This window comes from Aptenodytes forsteri, unplaced genomic scaffold (assembly GCF_000699145.1).
Source record: "Aptenodytes forsteri isolate BGI_AS27 unplaced genomic scaffold, ASM69914v1 Scaffold255, whole genome shotgun sequence".
NCBI classification, from domain to species: Eukaryota; Metazoa; Chordata; class Aves; order Sphenisciformes; family Spheniscidae; genus Aptenodytes; species Aptenodytes forsteri.
Genome location: NW_008794888.1, coordinates 1,008,308 through 1,027,270, shown reverse-complemented (window position 1 = coordinate 1,027,270; position 18,963 = coordinate 1,008,308). Strand labels below are relative to the sequence as shown.

The 18,963-nt window shown below is 34.6% G+C and overlaps 1 protein-coding gene across 1 annotated transcript in view; it reads right to left on the bottom strand.

Annotated features, from left to right (window-relative positions):
• The window catches only part of TTC21B (tetratricopeptide repeat domain 21B), a 45,874-nt gene that overhangs the window by 26,685 nt on the left and 226 nt on the right, over positions 1 to 18,963 (bottom strand). Inside the window, exons 2-16 of the mRNA XM_009274893.2 lie at positions 18,787 to 18,916; positions 17,599 to 17,709; positions 16,154 to 16,320; positions 13,571 to 13,693; positions 11,446 to 11,603; positions 10,968 to 11,052; positions 9,307 to 9,405; positions 8,513 to 8,705; positions 7,398 to 7,495; positions 6,692 to 6,892; positions 4,265 to 4,394; positions 3,651 to 3,808; positions 2,075 to 2,299; positions 1,041 to 1,279; positions 460 to 532 (exon numbers count right to left, since the gene is read on the bottom strand). Coding sequence (XP_009273168.1) covers positions 460 to 532; positions 1,041 to 1,279; positions 2,075 to 2,299; positions 3,651 to 3,808; positions 4,265 to 4,394; positions 6,692 to 6,892; positions 7,398 to 7,495; positions 8,513 to 8,705; positions 9,307 to 9,405; positions 10,968 to 11,052; positions 11,446 to 11,603; positions 13,571 to 13,693; positions 16,154 to 16,320; positions 17,599 to 17,709; positions 18,787 to 18,916 — 2,190 coding nt within the window. The remainder of the gene's footprint in view (positions 1 to 459; positions 533 to 1,040; positions 1,280 to 2,074; positions 2,300 to 3,650; positions 3,809 to 4,264; positions 4,395 to 6,691; positions 6,893 to 7,397; positions 7,496 to 8,512; positions 8,706 to 9,306; positions 9,406 to 10,967; positions 11,053 to 11,445; positions 11,604 to 13,570; positions 13,694 to 16,153; positions 16,321 to 17,598; positions 17,710 to 18,786; positions 18,917 to 18,963) is intronic.

The window sequence follows — 18,963 nt, the reverse complement described above, 5'->3', positions numbered from 1 at the left end:
CAAATACTGAAAAACATTTCCAGTTCCTCAAGAAAGCAAAGGATGTAAAAAAAATGTATAGGAATTCAATAATTTAATTTTTTTAAATAAAACTTTCAATACGAGAACTAAGTTACCTAGAATTATTCTAAGCTTCAGAACTCTTCTAAACATCTCCACCTTCTTTCTGAATTTAATTTAGCTCTCATTTTAGATTTTTGTTAGTCTTATTGGTCAGTGTTCTTCTACAGAAAATTCTCTCCTTGACTTTCACCCGGTCAGTTATCAGAAGAAACCCATTTTCAACAGCTTTTTCTCTGAACTTAGAACAGTTACATTTGTAGCCAGTAATTATGTTTCTTTACATCCTAAAGCAGTTTGTTTGCCAACTACTAATAAGAGTCAGCATGCTACATTGTCTCAACTTGCCAAGGTCAACAAATGACTCAATCATTCTATTAATCTCTAGCACCCACTTACCTCTTGAATATTCATGTATGCATCACCAAGAAGAAGAAAAGTATGAGCACTTGGCAGTTTTTCTACTAGGTCTCTGGAAACAGAAGACAGAACCTTGCTCAATATTTAACATGTCAATACTGGTATCTAAACAACAACAAATAGGGCACAACAATTTTATCCTCTGCAGATTTTAGTTTTTATTTCTGAAAATAAAACAAAAAAATCTGAGCTATCTTTCCAAAATAGGACTTCCAATTACTGCTTTAAGTGTTACAACACTTACTCAAATGAATTCATTATGTCACTAAATATTTCTGACTTATTGTAGTAGAAAGGGAAAAAATGGCTCACCATGCTACCATTAAACATCTAGGAAAAGATATACACACAAACTTTTACCTATAGCAGCCAGCATATAACTTCTTATCTTTCCTGTACTGAAGATAAATATCTGCCATTTTTTCTTTAGCTTGTACAAAGTAAGGCTGTTCAGGTGTAATATTTCGGAGCATAGTCAAGGCTTTGTAGTAGAAAGGGAAAAAATGGCTCACCATGCTACCATTAAACATCTAGGAAAAGATATACACACAAACTTTTACCTATAGCAGCCAGCATATAACTTCTTATCTTTCCTGTACTGAAGATAAATATCTGCCATTTTTTCTTTAGCTTGTACAAAGTAAGGCTGTTCAGGTGTAATATTTCGGAGCATAGTCAAGGCTTGTTCAACATCTCCTTGAGCAATTGCCAGATCTGCATTTGCAATCACAACTCTTAGCTCCTCAGGAGTTCCAGAAAATTCATTAATGGCGTCTTGCAGTATGATAGCAGCTTCATGCTGCAGATAATAAAACCAATAGAATTAATGTATTTCCTGTTGTTGAACAGCCAAAAATAAAGACATCATAAGCAAATGAATGTCTGGGGGCATTACACAAACCAACCAAAAAACCACAAAAAACCCCAAACCATAGTATCCATTTGTTTTGCTAAAACACTAAAAGTGTTCTTTTTTCCTCTTCATTTTGTAAGTAAAATTTATGTGATATGAACTACCAGAAAAAGTTTTAGTAGAGAAAATAACATTTGCATTGCACATACACAAGGAGATGCTCAAAATTCAACTGGACAATGCCTTTAGCACCTTGCTCTAACAGGTCCTGCTTTGAGCAGGATGACCTCCAGAGGTCGCTTCCAACTCCACAATTGTATGGCTTCTCTTATATTCTTATACATATGTACTGTCCTACTGTTTATTAAGATACAGCTGATAGTAAGGATGCTGCTACACAAAGATAAGGACACAATCCAAAAATATTTCTAATAGCATTCTGACAGCAAAACAAGAATCTACGTGCCAGCAAATGAACATCAACAGTATCTCCTCCTCAAAATTAAAAGGGGTATTGTAGACTCAAAATTGAGCACCTGCAGGTAGTTTTTTTCCCTCTGTACAATTTAAGGTACAAGCTGTCAAGTCAGATATTAACATCTTGGAAATTTACCAAGCAAATCCTCTTGGTAAAAGAAGTGATGCTTTTCTGTTCTGAACTAGGGGATAGACACTTCTGTTAATGGGAAAAGGAAATTGTTTTCAGGTATGTATTATACCTTAACAAGTTTGCCATCTTACCGGTTCTCCATTCAAACGATGAGCTTCTACTAACTCTAGGAAGACAGACACACGATCACTTGCATCGATTTCAATTCTTTTTCCTTTAGTTTTTGAGGAAGCTGTAGGTTTTCTCATTCCAGGCAAATTCTTTGCCATCTGTAAGGTCTTAATAGCTTCTGATAATTCTCCCATCTTCTTCTGGGTTTGGGCCTTAATTAAGTGATAAACAGGATGTTCTCTCACCTAAAAAAATATAATAATATAAGAAGATTCCAAGTTTTACTTTATGCATAGTATTCAAACCCCTTGAAAGAAATTTTCCTTTTTTTTTTTTTAACATTGATCTCAGTTCCTTCTTTCCTCCAAATAAATCCAATTTCAATTTCAGTAATTTACTTATGAAAATATTAGAATTTTCAAAGAGTATGCAAACTAGTAATTAAGTAAGTTTTAATTAAGAAAGAAAAACTATTCCATGAGATGAGACTTTGGGATAGAAAAACATTCATTACAGCTTTATTTGAAACTAGACTGAATTTTAAAGGATTTTACGCATCTCCCACACTGCTGTATGCACACTTCATTACGCTATTAATTAAAAAAAGTATACAATCATTTGGCACAAGTCCTGCCTGCCATTTCTCCACCTTCTTAAAACATACTTCACATGAAAAGGAAATGTCGATAAGGGAAACGTAACTGTGTACAAAGTTGCAAGCACCTCAGCGTTTCCTAAGTAGGTAGTTAATATTCAGCTTTCTTGCATCACTTGGAGGAAGGAACCAAGATGGGAGCATGCTTGCAAGAAAATGGTAGTTTGTCACTTTTCAGCCAAGCTCTGTCAAGAGACTTAGCATAACTCAGACCTAATGAGTGCTGTGTAGAGTGTTCCCTACTCAGTGTTAATTGTACATAAAGTTCCACTGATGTCAACAAATCAAAAATCCCATACTGCAATGTAATAGCCCCAAGAAATAAAACTGGTGTGGACCACTGCAAAACAGTGGAAGTTTTCTAATACAGTGCTTAATTTACCAAATTTGCTCCTGATGGGACAGAAAAGATGGACAAAGATGTGACATTAATGGAAGAGAGCATAGCATATGGCTACTCTCTTAACACTTAAGAGTGCTTAATGCAGCATGAATTGTCCAGAGGTAACTACAGACCCCTTCTGATCACCTCATGCATCTGTGCATATCTTCATCAGCAATTGTACATCTGTGCAAAAAGTCCAGAAACAACACTGGATTACTCTTCAAGTTGTTCTATGCTGGCTTTTAAAGACTGTTGCAAGGTTAGTCTGGAATTACAAATTCTGTTTATGTAATGTGTTTTTAATATTTATGTAAAGATTTGAGAAAAAGCTACCATTTCTTTCTTTTGTATTTCAAAACAATTTCAGTATGTTGTAATAAGGTATTAGTTTTGTCTTTATGGTCATTTCTTTCATAAATATTCAGATACCATGTTCATAAAAACATTTAGACATTAAACTTGTAGTGGAAGAGTCATAAAAAGTTTCGTTTAAAAATTATTATATACAAAAACATACAACTTCAGATGATTGACTGGATTCTTTTGTCCAGCTCACCTCAAAATTGTAGCTCAGACAAAGTTCCAAGGATTGAGAACACAGTTTAGTATTGTTTTGAGCCAAATACACCTGGGCCATCAGTAAGTGTGCCTCTGCGTAAGAAGGATTCCTTTCAAGACAGTAATGTAGATTACTATATGCTGCTTCAATATCCCCTAGGAAGTTAAAAAAGGGAAAGTGAAAAAATAGTTGATATGAAATACAGTGGTTAAATATAGAGCATTTATTAATTATTCACCAATTTTATAATTTGGGGGTTTTTTAAATAAATGTAAGCAAAGTGAGTAAGCTCATCTATGAAGTATTATGCGGCTACGAAATGAAATCAAAACCAGCTCAAAGGTAAGCTATTTTCCCATTGTTCCATCTGTAAATCATTCAATAAGTGACCTTTTTTGGAAGCAATAGATAAAAAAATACCATATTTATGTGTCTGTACAATTAAGATACGCTCATACAAATCACAAAAAAGACAGTGCAAATGTTCTTCACTTAGCCGTACTGCAGTGTTCTGCAGTGAAAGAAAAATATTCATTATGATTTAGAAGTGTGAAATTAATTTTTTATATTAAAGAAAGAGGTGGATAGCTAACCATTCATATAACTATTACCTGACAAGTATTTCACTTTTGCAATTAAAAAGACTGCTTGTTGAAGACCAGGCACAGTTTTTACCACAGTTTCAAGAACAGAAGCACAGTGCTTGAGAAGTGGTGAAGGAGACTGTCCAGGACTTGCAGGCTAGGAGTAAAAAAACAAAAACAAAACAAAACAAACAACACTTCAGTTGACAGGTTTTGGACTTAGATTTCATTCTAAGTCTGAGCTTCACTTTAGACTCAAATGAGCAACAGCAAAGCATTGTTAATTTTCTTCAGCCCAAAAAGCTGAAAGCTGTCATTGTGAAGAAATATAAAAATATGTTTTAAATTTAAGAGGGCAACTTCTTGATATCAGCAGGAACACAAGAAGCCTCATGGACTTCAAGGATGATAAAATGCTTCAGATCTGACATAAGCTTAAGAGTCAGTCCATAAACATTCGGCGACATACTCTGAATTACCATGCCAACTCATCCAACACAATGGTAACATGAACTAAATTTCAAGAGAGCTGAAGGGGGAATGAATGACCAGAAGGATGAGAACAAAAGGTTCTGGTCTTGTCCCTCCTACCCTCATTCTATGCCACAGAACATACCCATACTGCTAGCAACAAACTGAAAATAGCAGCTGAGAAATAGCTACTTTCATGTAAACTGCTACTACAATGCATCACATTTTAGCTGCTCATTATTAGAAATGTTGTTCATTTCCCTCTATTACTTTAGCTAGTTGCTAATTGTTATATATATAAAGGAAAAGGCAACCTAAAGATCCTTCCATTCACAGGTAACATTTCCACAGGACGCATGACCTGGGGAATAAGCAATCCTCCACTATCAAACTGGAAGCCTCCACCACCTGGCTAAACTCCTCACTTTCTAATACCACAAACTCCTTTTTGCAATAAAGAGAGAACGAAACTTCAGGAAAACCCTATCTTTTCTTTTACAAACCTTTCTATGGACAATAGTTCAGGAAAAAGTTTTCATTCCAAATTAAAAAACATCATCGTCATTAAGTACTTCTGGAATATACCCCAGGGAAACCTTCAGACAAGACACTACCTCATAGAATGACACTTCTTATTTATCTCCATCTGCGACATGAAATCGTCATTGCTACTGATGTTTTAGACTTTCAAACATATCCATTTCATTATAGATGGTGGGACAGATCATAACAATGGAAAACTACTTATTTGCCTGCTAGATTATTATTCTGAAATAGCCGGGAGCCGGCTCCTGTTATCCTGTCATTAGCAGATTTCTAGTCTAATTATATACCTTCCCATAAATATTTGTTTATGTACAGTTTTAAAAACTATTTAAGGAAGACACTATTTAAAGAAACTTTAAATGTGTTTCTTCTGCTTTCGAGATGTCAGGTCCCCATTCAATTTATTAAGTTCTACATGCCTTTGTTGCCAAAACTAGCACAAGCAAATTCAGTCACAAAAAATTAGCCATCTAAGTAAGTGAGATTTTTCTTTGGAATTAGTAATAATAATACAAAAAAGTAGTTGTTGTGGTTTAACCCAGCAGGCAGCTAAACACCACACAGCCGTTCGCTCACAACTCCCCCTCCAGTGGGATGGGGGAGAGAATCGTGGGGTGGGGGGGTGGGGGAACCAAAGTAAACTCATGGGTTGGGCACAGTGCAATTGCTCACCACCCGCCAACCGATACCCAGCAAGTCCCCAAGCAGCGGCCCCCGGTCAGCTTTCCCCAGTTTACGTACTGAGCATGACGTCACATGGTATGGAATGTCCCTTTGGCCAGTTTGGGTCAGCTGTCCTGGCTGTGCCCCCTCCCAGCTTCTCGCTGGCAGGGCATGAGAAGCTGAAAAAACCTTGACTAGCGTAAGCACTACTTAGCAACAACTAAAACATTGGTGTGTTATCAACATTGTTCTCACCCTAAATCCAAACCTAAGCTACTAGGAAGGAAATTAACTCTATCCCCAGCCAAAACAGGACAGTAGTATTCCACCTATTTTTACCAACACACAAAAGAAACTGAAATGGAGAAAGAACATATGTGTATTGAAAAGATATCCTGAGCTCACAAAAATATTTCAATAGGATCGTCCGTGTGAACATCCTAGTTTCATATTGAGATAGTTCTATTCACTGTATTGTTACAGTTTCCTGATCAAGAGAGATACTAAAAAAATACATACACACAGTGCATTAAACAAATACCCCAAGTTTCCTCAGGTGTCGTTATTTCAACCTGCTCACTTCACAAAAGATGTGTTTTCATAGTTATTTTGATTAAATAGTGATATAATATCTTAAAACACATTTTTACTTCAAATAAATTCACATTTTAAGAGGGAAAATTTACAAAATTTTTGCTTCATGATTAACTGATCTCAAAACGAAATCCAAGAATAATTTCCATTTTCAGACAGAAGTGAGCTACAGCTGCTTACCTGTGCTGGGCAAAAATTAAGATATTCCCTAATGATTTCTAGCAAGAAATCAGGGTTTAGTTTTTCAAAATATTCCACACCAAGAGGAAAACCATGCAAAGATGAAAAGTGAGTATCCAGAACATCATTCAATAAGGCAATAACCTCTTCTTGTCTCTTATGTTTTTTCATAGCTAGGACTGCACGCAAGAAAGATAATTCCTACAGAAAAAAAAGAAATAAAACATTCTCCATATTCCACATACGTTCATCTGTTACTCATACAATATTACATAATTATTAATGTTAGCCATTTCTTCTTTATATTTAGGGATACTGTAAGACATTTAGTATGTTCACTGTAAATGACACTGATTATTATATCAATGCATTCCTTAAATTTGTGCAAGAAGCTGTAAGATTTTCTGAGCGCAAAATCCTGAAAATAATTAATATCCCTCCCTTCCTGACATTTTAAACTTATCTTCAGAGATAAAGCACTGCAGGAAGGCAATGATGTTTTTGCTCTGGAAGCAAACAGCCTTGTGCTGCAAAGTTACGCAACACATTAACTTAGATTGATAGGAAGAAAAACTGAAATTTAGATTTAATGGTACTCCATTAAGAACGCTCTGCTCAAGTGACTAAAATATAGAACACAAAGTAGCTAGTAGACCACAATTCAGATTGTAACCAAAGTATTTTAATGAAGGAAGATGTCTCATACCCCAGATTTCCCAATGGACTGTTGAATTTCATTGAGAAACTCCAACTGCTGCTCTGCATCTTCTAATTGCCCTTGTATTAGCTGACAACGGATAATTCCTGTAACATATGTAAACATTTTATTGCAGATTTGTCGTCTTAGTCAAGCACATGCTTTGTTTTCCAGAATTCACTTTTTCTCTCCTCAACCTCTTCATAAAGTGGTGATATGAGAAGAAAGAATAGATCAAGACTTATGGTAATACAGATTTTATGCACTTAGAAATATCTAGGATAGATGATACACAATTGATACATTTATATATGCAATGCTATAAAGCAGTTTCGTGGAAAGATCTCGTCCCTTATGTTACAAAGTCTAAAAAAGAAAATCTTCAACTGGTTCTAGACTAAGTAGAAGCACCATAAAGTTTGGCTTCTAAATTCAGTACAAGTACAAGAAGCAAAATAAAATAAAAAAAAACCACCCACACACCCCCAACCACACACACAATCCACTCCTACCCTCTAAATTTTTCGTACTGTTTTAAGTTTCAGATTAGAAGGCAATGGCATAGTCAAGGAGAAAAAATGCAGGGGAAAATCCATGAAGCAAGTACTCTCAATTTTCTTGACAGCAATTGTACTTTATCAAAAGTAATGTTTTTTAAAGAACATAACGTGTACATAAGAAGTATCAGATGTTTTGACTCGATTATGTTTTTCAATCTAATTTAGACACGTATATAGCCATGGATAGCTTGTTCTATCTTGAATTTTTTATTTTTGTAGTTCATAAGAGTTCTCTAGTTCTTAGGCACTACAGAAATAAAAAAACCACAACAAAAAACCCCCCACAAAAAACTATACAGCCATGTCTCTGTCCTTACCGTTACTTTGAGAGTTCTAATTTAAAAGAGTAAAGTTTCACTTTTCAAAAGGAAGACCAAAAGACATATCCAGTGAGGAGAAACTGTTGCTACAAGGAAGACAGCATAACATGAATCAGGAAGTACTGCCCAATGCTCCTGTTCTAATAGTTCTAGATTTTCCTAGTAGCAGTAGTAGGAAAACGATCAAAAAGCATCGTCTGTGTCTTAAGACCAGTAAAAACAAAAAGAAAGTGTAAGACCTTACCAGTTAGTGCAGAAACACTTGTTTCATCAAGTGTCATAGCAGTCTTGTACCATTTTAAAGCTTCTTTCACTTTCCCTTGTAAAATCATTTGGTAGCCAAGTTCAGTAGCAAATTCTGCATTGTCAGATGCCAAATCAGATGCTCTTTCAACTAAGGTTTGTGTATGTTGAAGGATGAGTTGGTTCCGGCCACACTAATGGTAAGAATAATCTTTAAACCTTAAGTTTTTCTTATCTTTCAGATTCCCTTAGAAAAACACACTGAATATTGCTGTAGCAGTTGAGACAACAACATCTCATGTAAGACTAATATAATCTGTAGTAATTCTATAAAAATTGTGACATTAAAGTGTCCTGGATTCAAACATAAATATACAATACCATACAATAAGGAATAATTGATAGTTGCTTTGAATGCTTCCTTAAAACAATTCTGATAAATACAAACATTAAAGAAACCTTCAGTTTCAAGGCTATGTGATTAACCTTGTCATTTTATTACATTAAGAATATGGTTGGTGGACATTTGAGTGTGTTTTCATTGGAAGCCTGTTTTTCATTTGAAAGCAAGCAGTAAAAACATTTTTGAAATGAGATGGCTTACATATTGTAAGTCATACTGAATGTAAAACTTATAAAGTGTAGTTACCAAAGGCTACAAAAGGTAATCTATTTCAATTGTCTGCAATCTTCTACTTTTTAGTAGACATTTAACATCTGTCTACCAGAAAATAAAACAAAAAACAGGATAGATAGATAGTTGTATGCTGCTTAAGAAAAAAAAAGCATACTCACTGTTCTACTGAAAGCTAAAGCCATTTTACAGAAGAGCTGCGAATTACGTGGTTCTAACCTGTCCAGTGCTTTAGTTAGGTCTCCCAGTCTTGCTGAAGCCTTGGAGAAAAAGGAGTAACATAAGTAATAGAAAGAATGAACAGATCAGGACAACTGAACAGTTTTCCCTAAAAACTAGTCACATATTTTACAATGCAATAATATCTTGAAATTTAACTCAGAAGTTTTCAGGGCTAGGAGTTAGATTTATTTTGGAATTCCTAGAAAAATACTTTGGAATAGTAAAGTGACAGTAAGTAGATCATGTGTCCTCTATACATGCTCTAAAAAAAGTGAAAGACTTGAGCTGAATCTGATATAATGGAAAAGTCCCATAAAGCAAGATAGTCCGACGAATCTGATCTGTGAATCTTGTTCGGGCTTCAGTGTGATACAGACACACATGCTCAAACCCAAAGCACTTTCAAGATGCTCAGACTTTTAACATCACAGTTTCTCAACCCCCCTAAGATACTTTAGACATTTCTGGGGTTACAATAATAAGGTACATGTTTTTTTAAATATGATTTTAGATGTAGACACCTGAATCATGTTTAAATCTCATCAGGTTTTTTAATTTTTTCCTAGACATGGGTCTTAGTCACATGTAACATTTTACCCCAGCATCTCTTGTTTACACCCTACCATGTCCAGAAAGCTTAATTCCTGGACGGCTTTATTGAATTTGAGTCTGCAATTGTTACTGCTTCTCCACATTTCCTATGATTGTGCATAAGTAAGACTTAAATTTGATTATAAATACACTAATGACTAAAGAGTTCTTTGCAGTAACTAAAAATGTGTTAAACAACCTAAAATACCTTTTCCTCTACAACTTGAAAAAACCTACAAAACACTGAAAACACTTTACTTTTTTTGCTAAATCTCCACTTAAACTATACCAGCATTTTTGCATAATGAGAAAAAGGTATTTAAAACTATTTAATGATTTTTTCATGACAATTTAGATAATGTATTTTAAAATTTCCTGAAAAATGGCACAAGCACCATATGTACAAAATACATGCATATGTCCCTGTGCAGAAAAGGATCTTGGGAGTAGAAGGAAAAGTTAAAGAGAATTCTTAGAGCTAAAAAAACCCCCAGTAACCATCAAAAAAGGATGAACAAAGCACAGATTATATAACCTAACATCGTAGACTGTTAAGTGACTATGGAGCCCTTCCAAAAATTTATCACTACACGACCTCATTATTTCCCTTATTTTAATTAATAAAATACTTAAAATTAATGGAAGGCTTACAATAACTTATGAATTTATCAAAAGAGCATTTAAACAATAAAAGATCACTTTGATGATTCAAATCAACATGATTCAATTAACTGTCCAGAGGAGACTTCTGTTTTGCTTTATTCCGGTTCTCTGGAAAGATGGAGGTAAAAAATTACATTTCCCTTGGCATCCAGAAACCACCCCAACAATAAGCTAGAGCAGCCATTTGAGTCAGAATAGATGAATATACCTCTTCCTGCAGATAAGCAGTGTAGCACAGGACCAGACAAAGTATACGAGGAGAAGACATAAAGAAGATAGTGCATGTGGCATCTAGTCCCCGCAAAAGCTGTGTTATGCTCAACAGTCTGCTAATAAAGAGACTCACCTCAGATACATTTCCTTCCCTGCACAGATAATGCAGGGCCTCCATTCTTATGGCTTCTAAATTGAGGGCATCTTTCTGCAATAGTCTAAAGCCAAACAAATGTGAATGTAAAGAAACCAAATCAAAACCTTTGCTCAATCATCTGCTTTATCCTAAAAGGGGAATAAAATAACTTGTATTGTACAGTCACTTTAAGTCATAGCTCTCAATTGAAAGCACGGCTTTGTTACTTCATTACTATCTCAAAAAAGGTCCTCTTCCATCCAAAATGGATTCACATATTGATGTAGTATCCTCACAGAATTGCAAGGCTGGGTTCTAATAAAACTTAATTTAGTTTAAATTTATTTAAAAAAAAAACTGATTTAACTAATTCAAATTCATTAAAAATTAACGGAAACCTATCTACTTTTGTTTCAAAGTTTACAGGGTAAACATGGCAAGAACACAATTAGTGCTGTGCTACTTCATACTCAACCTTTGTGCCGTTTCAACTGCCTGCTCCCAGTCCTGCAAGGCTAGTTGTAGCTTCATTTTCTTTATGAAAGCAGGAATGAAGTTTGGAAAGTTTGCAATTATCTGGTTCACAGTTTCCAGAGCTCCTGAATAATTCTGTCGAACCTCAAAATACTGTGCCTAATGGAAGGAAGAGAAGTCACATCAAAAGCCTGTACACTCACGTAGGTGAGAAGATTCTTTCATACAGAAACCAGGAAAAAGCGCTAGCGAGAGAAAAATCTTTCATTAAGTAATAGTTTTACTTCAGCATCAACCACAACTAGAGATACTGCAACAATCAAATAGCAAAAGATGACGTGTAAAACCTGGTGCGTGGTAAGCACTCTATAACAAAGGTAATTGCAGCATTGACAAGTTACTAGTCAGTTACAAGCAAGAAAAAGACAGAGAGATGTAGCTGAAGAGTAAAATTTTCTTATTAGGTTTCAAATAACTTTGCATAAAGCACCTCACAATTTTAGGATATTGAACCCAACCCAAAGATTAAACATTTTTTCAAGCCCTGAGGTATGTACCATCTAAAAACCCACACTCAGTAGGTCACTGTTGTTGTTGCCAGAATTAACAAATTTTTTTAATTGTAAAGCAACTTACAGGGTACTCTAAATACAAAACTACTTCAGAAGTATCAAGTGCCACAGTTTTAAATGAATTCGAGTAGAAATCAATTTAGGGCTTAAATCCTCTATTTTGCTTTGATGCTTAAAATTTACATACCATATTCCAGGTGACTGTGTGCATGCCATTTTATTTCATATTTTTGAGATAGAAATGGTGAACACATAGTAGTTTCTAAGAATTAATTTCTTAAGCCATAGCAAGATAGCTGTCTGCCTAAAATCTAACTGCAGTAAAAAAATTTGAGATATATTGGTAATTGAACTGAACAGTACGCATACAGTCAAGCACACATGCCTAACTAAATAGCACTGTGCACACTCTCCTGAACTTTAGTCTTCTTATTTTCATTGAACAATTTTTTTCTGCATTTAGCTTTAGAATATTAAGCAAACATTATATTAATGAGTAACAATGTCTGTGATATAAACAATCAGTATACTCTGAAACAGAAAAATGTGTAAAGAAAACAATTCATGCCACTCCGTTAATGAAATATAATCAAAACGAACACTTGAAACAGACTAATGATAATCAAAAAAAGAGTATTAACAATGTTAACAGATGATCACACTACAGTGATAAACTCCTCCTTTTTTGCTACGGCACACAGCAATTCTGTCATGTGGATAGGTGATCCATGCAAAAAGGAAGAGATCACACATACTTTTACAATTTGAGGTGATTTGAAGCCTCATTTCTTACATATAAATACATGAATAAAACCAGTTTTTCTTATGTACATAGTAAAATCATAACCTCAATATACATTTAAACTGACTGTATTTAATCTATACCTTTCCTTTTTACATTGGTGTCTAATGGAGCCTAAAGTATCATCTGGTAGCTAATTTTATTCCAAGAAAAAAGCGCATCATTTTAACATACTTAAAAGAAATACAGATGTGCAGGAAGAAATAGTTACCAGCTCCAGTTCATTTAAAAAAAAAAAGTGGAAATCGTATTTAGTGAAGCAATATCCCACTGCAGCAATGTTTTATACTAGAGAAATGTAATCATACAAGAAGCAGCCCCCAGAAATTCGTAATTATGTATATGGTAACAGACACAGTGTACCATTACTGCAACCCAGGCATGCCCCTTTGTCTTAATCATCAAAGAAAGTGAGAAGTCTTATGAACCTCGGCTACTTGTTAAAATTAACTACAAACTATTTAAAATGGGCTGTCTACCACAGGAAACAGAAGTGCCAGTATATTCGTATTGTGCTAGTAATCAATTTGTGTGATAACAGTTCTATATCCCTTAAACAATTTCATAAATCAATTCAAACTTCAGTTCTGCTAAAACCTAGTCTTTTCCTCTGAACAAAAAGAGTATGACTGAGCTATATTTCTACTCCTTGGACAAGTTCACTTATAGACAACTCTTCTCAGCATCTCTCTAATCACTCCACAAGACTAATATGACATTTAGGAAGCATTAAAATCATGAAGGAAACTTACTTTACCAAGCAGAGCAAAAACATCATTGCCTTCCTGCAGTGCTTCATCAAAGTATTTCACAGCTTTTTTAATGTGAGTTTCTTTCCCACAGGTGAGATCAAGCCATGCTTTCAAAATCAACCCCTGTAAACAAAATATAAATTGTAATTCATCACTAACTAGGTAGTAAAAGAAGTATACTAGATACAGTAATAAGTAGAAATAACCAAAAAATAAAATAGGACTTAAAATGAAAGTATCTATTTTTAACTATTTAAAATATATATTTTAAATTATAACCAGTCTACAGCATAACCTAAAACATTAGTAATTCATTCCAGCATTAATCAAATAGTATATTTACTTACAGGATTAAAAACAAACAAACAAAAAAGAACAATGGCACTGAACTAGTCTAACATGCTAAGCAGGCAGAACAAAACCTCCCAGAAGTAATTGCATAAGACTGTAAGAATATTTTCTGCAAACACTTCTGCAGAATATTATCTCAAAATTTTATTTATATCAGACACTGTGAAACTTATGGGGTGCCAAAAAAGGAGAGAAACTTGTTTTTTTCCTCTACTATTTGATTAAAAAGAAAAAAACTGCGTGTGAAGGGCAAAGATCTGACATTTCCCAAATCCCCAACAGTATTATAAAAAAAAAAAGTACTTAAATTTCATTAATTACAAATAATAATTCCTTCAAGCAAAAGAAACATTTCACCTTTTAAAATTCTATTTCTCTTATCTGTGCCAGACATTTATAGCTTAAGTGAATCAAATCTATTCTGAAGTGTTGGATTATTTAACCAAATTATAATTGCCATCAAAACAAAAATTTAAACTATAAAATATCACTAGCTCTTTTGTAACATAAAATTAAAGTGAGTCATTTATTTAAAACTCAATGGTTAGTACAAGAGCGATATTTTGTAATTACTAACAATCAGGGTCATGATTTTGTTATGCAACAGAAACTGGCTGAAATTCATATACTCAAGCATTTTAAGAAAAGGGAGGTATTTTACTTCTATATAAGGAGTACATAAAGTATCTTATCAAAAGGAACTGTATATACCAAGCAAATCACCAAGTTCAAGCACCCCTAATCACCTCCCAATAAATCTGAAGTACACATAACTTTGTATTGTCAAACTAGGAAAAGGTATAAGCATAAGTGAACTTAGAAAAAAGGAAAGCTATCTGTTTTCTATATATTTAAATGCTAATGTACGTTTCTATGTACATGTCATTCTAAAAAAGAATTATTTCAAATCCATTAAATACTTCAGCTGGAAATATTTCCTACTAAGAAATATTCCCAAATAGTATCTCTTAAAAACAAAAATAAGCAAACAAAAACCAACTACTATGGTTTCAATAAGCAAAGTCATAAATACTGCTATTTTACCAAAATGGCATATCCTTAGTCTTTTTAGAAATTAACATATTAATGCTTTGTGATGTCCTTAATTATTTCTTCATTAGTAAAAATTAGCCAGTAATTAAAAATTACTACCATTTTTAATTAATAATCAGTGATAGTTCAAAAAGCTAAGCCATTACTTAATTTTATAATGTAATTTCAGAAATTAATGTTTAGAATAGTTGCAGATTTCTAACTCACATAATATCATGTAAACCATAAAACTGTAGATTACAAATTGAGCAACGTACTGAACCACACAGAGGAACAATTCAGACACAACATTTGTATTTAATACTAGTGTCGTAAGAGAACAATTATGCATTCAATTTTAACAGCTCTGCCTTGAAGATGTCTGACTACAAAAAAAAAATTTTTTTCATTTTTTCTCTCCTTGAATTCCAGCTGATTGTAAACCATAAAACTGTAGATTACAAATTGAGCAACGTACTGAACCACACAGAGGAACAATTCAGACACAACATTTGTATTTAATACTAGTGTCGTAAGAGAACAATTATGCATTCAATTTTAACAGCTCTGCCTTGAAGATGTCTGACTACAAAAAAAAAATTTTTTTCATTTTTTCTCTCCTTGAATTCAAGCTGATACCTCCTTTAAAATAAATAACACAGTAAGTTTTCACAAACCTCTTTAAAGACTAATGATTCTAGTGAATTTTGATATCTGTATATAAATGCAGAAGCTATTGCTACATACAACACTTACATAGATTTTAAAATAAATTACATTCAGTAAAACCCTAGGCAAATTTTGCCTTTAACAACTGCTGAAAATTTAAATCCCCAATCCTCTCGGTATTTTTCAATCTTCAGATTGAAAACAGATGTCTCCCTCTAGTGAGACTATCACACTTAGTTTTTTGCTAGGAATTATGATGCTCAGTATCAAGTAGCAAAACTGGCATAACTACATATTATTTCCATTGGTCAATGCAGACCTCTCATTTATTAAGTGAAAATGAATACTTAGCAGACAAAAAAATCATTATGGGAATTCTACTTGGCCCTGTCAAATTTATGACATTAAGAAAGTATTAGAACACAAAACAGTTAATTAAAAGAAACCTCCAAGTAGCATTGATGTAAGAAGTCTAGCTTCACAGTACACATGGTCCTATTACTATTTTACATAGGGGAAAAAAAAAGTTACCTCTTTACCACCACCAGAAACTTTGATCATTCTATCAACATATTCACGGGCTTTGTCCTCACGACCAAGATGCCACAAAAATAAGCCAGCAAAGTACAGAGCCTGGTGTCCTGCTGTTTTACGTTGCTCCTTCATTTTTGCATCCAACTCTAGAATAGCATCTCGATCTGAAAAGATTTTGTTCGGAGATTTTGTTGATAGTATCTCAAAATATTACAAGAGAGCAGCACATAAGCCAAGGGCTTCCAAAGCAAACGTCGTTTTCTGTATTATGTATTGATAAACACACAGGCAATCCCTCCCAATTAAAAATATTAATCAGGTACAGATGTAAAAGACAGAAGAGGGTTCCCATCAACATAGCCATTTGTGCAAGAACACCACTATTTGTTAGATCTTAGATTTGTAGCTGAGACTCCTGCCAGATAAATGGAAACTTGACAATAAGGTTCACGTTTATACCAGTGCCTGCCAAATAAGTAAACAGTTAACTGTAGAGCAGACCTAAAATGCTGAACACAAGATGATTTAGCTCCAGAATCCCTGGAAAATGTGTGATGTATTTCTTAAAGCTCAGTTTCTTACATCCTCATTGTTATTGTCAGTTGCTCTCATCAGGTTAATCCCACACAGAAATTTCATTCAGTGTGTGGGACTTACTGCCAAACGTTTTCTTTTACCCATGTTCATTTCTGGTCCTTTTTTAGAAGCTATTAAAATCAAATGTCTGAGTCTTACCACCATGACTTTCTCAGAGAGTCTTGAAATGCATGATAGTTTTGCTGCCCTACAGTATTAGTCCTCAGGGACTCAAATAAGAGTGATGTCATTAGTCAGAGCTGTTTCACATCATACTGCTTAACAAAGTTGTCAGTAACAGTAATAAATCTGCACAGTCAGGAATATACCAGGGCAACAGTTTAATGACAACTCAGTTTACCTGATAAACGAACTGTGGTTTTGAGAATATAATTCTTAGCAAAATAACCCCAGTTTTTAGATTGGAGAAAGGAATACCAACGTTCACAAAATTCTTTTCTCCACTTGTAAGGTCAGAGTAACTTGAAAGATAAAAATGGCATGGCTTTAATGACTTCTTAAATTACAGTTCGGCTCAAAAGAACTGGTATCGGGCAAGAGTGAACAACAATCACAAGAAGCTTGATTCAAATCTTTTTTTTCCATAAAAGATTCTTCATCATGCCAGGTAAGTCAGATTTTATTCTTTTTAGTTTTACTTTAATATTCAGCCTTACTCTTCACAGTTTTGTGTTTTGGTATTTTGTTGACAATTTTCGTAACTGTCATTCAATTCAGTACTAGATACTGTGTCAAATGCAAAGCTGGAGTATACCTTTTTAAATTAGGCAGAATTAGTCTACAACTCTCAGATCTTAACACACAGCTGTTTAAAACACTAAGCAGTATTGTCTTAATGAGCATACCTGGATTAGGGCTCTTCTTATGGGCATAAATCAGAGCCATCATTGTACAAAGTGACACCTCCTGTTTGTTTTTAATAGACTCCAACTGTCGAATACTCTCTTGGATGTCACCTAGTAAAAACAAGTGCAGAATAGGCTATAACACTTTTCAAGACAGAGAATATCAGCATCAAAACCTCAATCTGACTTAAATTTTTCTCTCAATTTTTTCTTCTGTGTTTTTGGTAACACTTTCTTCATAACTTCCTTCATTATTCACATATTGTCCTGGTTTCGGCAGGAATAGAGTTAATTTCCTTCCATTTTCACTTGTTTGTGCAAGTCTTTCAAACAGACACAAGAAAGAAAAAAGCATCTCAATGCAGAGAACTTGAAAGGAGTTATGTACTAGTTCTGCCAACTGCCATAAAGATGAAAATAATTTTTATTATTTGTTTTATACAGGGCATTGAGCAGCTCTTTTTGCTCCTGTTTCTTTATATAGATTTTTGCCTTGTTTGTATGAATCTTTTGAACATCAATAGAAGAGAAAACATCTTGAAAAATAGGAACGTATAATTGTAAACCAAAGAAAAAAGTCAGGGAGTTACACAACCTCAAAATCTTTTGAATCCTTCCTATCTCCCTGCCACAGCCCTCCCCCACTTCGGGTTACTTGCTAGTATTCTGTGATTTAGCTAAACAAACTTCTCAAAACAGTTTAATGTACACAAAGATCCTCCCAATAGGTATTAGCTGTCAGCTCCTCTGAGGCAGATAGATACAACGTTAGATACAGCTGCATTGAAAGGAAGAGATATTAGCTGGAACAAGCAAATTTATCTTTGTGATACAACACAATGGGCATTTGGGCAGGGCTCAAATTCCCTCCAAAGAACCTGTTTACCTGACCCACGTTCATGTAAAGATTTAAAAAAAAAAAAAAAAAAGAAAAAATACAGGGATACTCATTATTTCTCACTTCAGCACTATGCGGTCTAGATGAGTTTCATTCAAACTGGGGGTGGGGCCAGTGACAGATCATGAAACACTGGTAATCTCAACATGGAACACATTCAGACTTCATAACATTCCTTTCTTTCCATGTAGTAGACTAAAGACTGAATTTTGTGACGCAAGGAAGACCAGCGTTTTGGGAGAGCGGCGAAGGGACAGGACATACCAACCGGCTCCCCAGCCCCGCATTACCTGCCCTCAGGGCGCCGTAGGCCCGGTAGAAAAGGAACACCGGATCGCTGCCCAGCCGCCCCAGCGCCGCATCCGCCGCAGCCCGGACGTGGTGGAAGTAGCCTTCTTGGCAGTAATAATTGAGCAGGGCCTGCGAGAGAGGCGGCCTCTATTCACTCGTGCAAACGCTTCACCGCG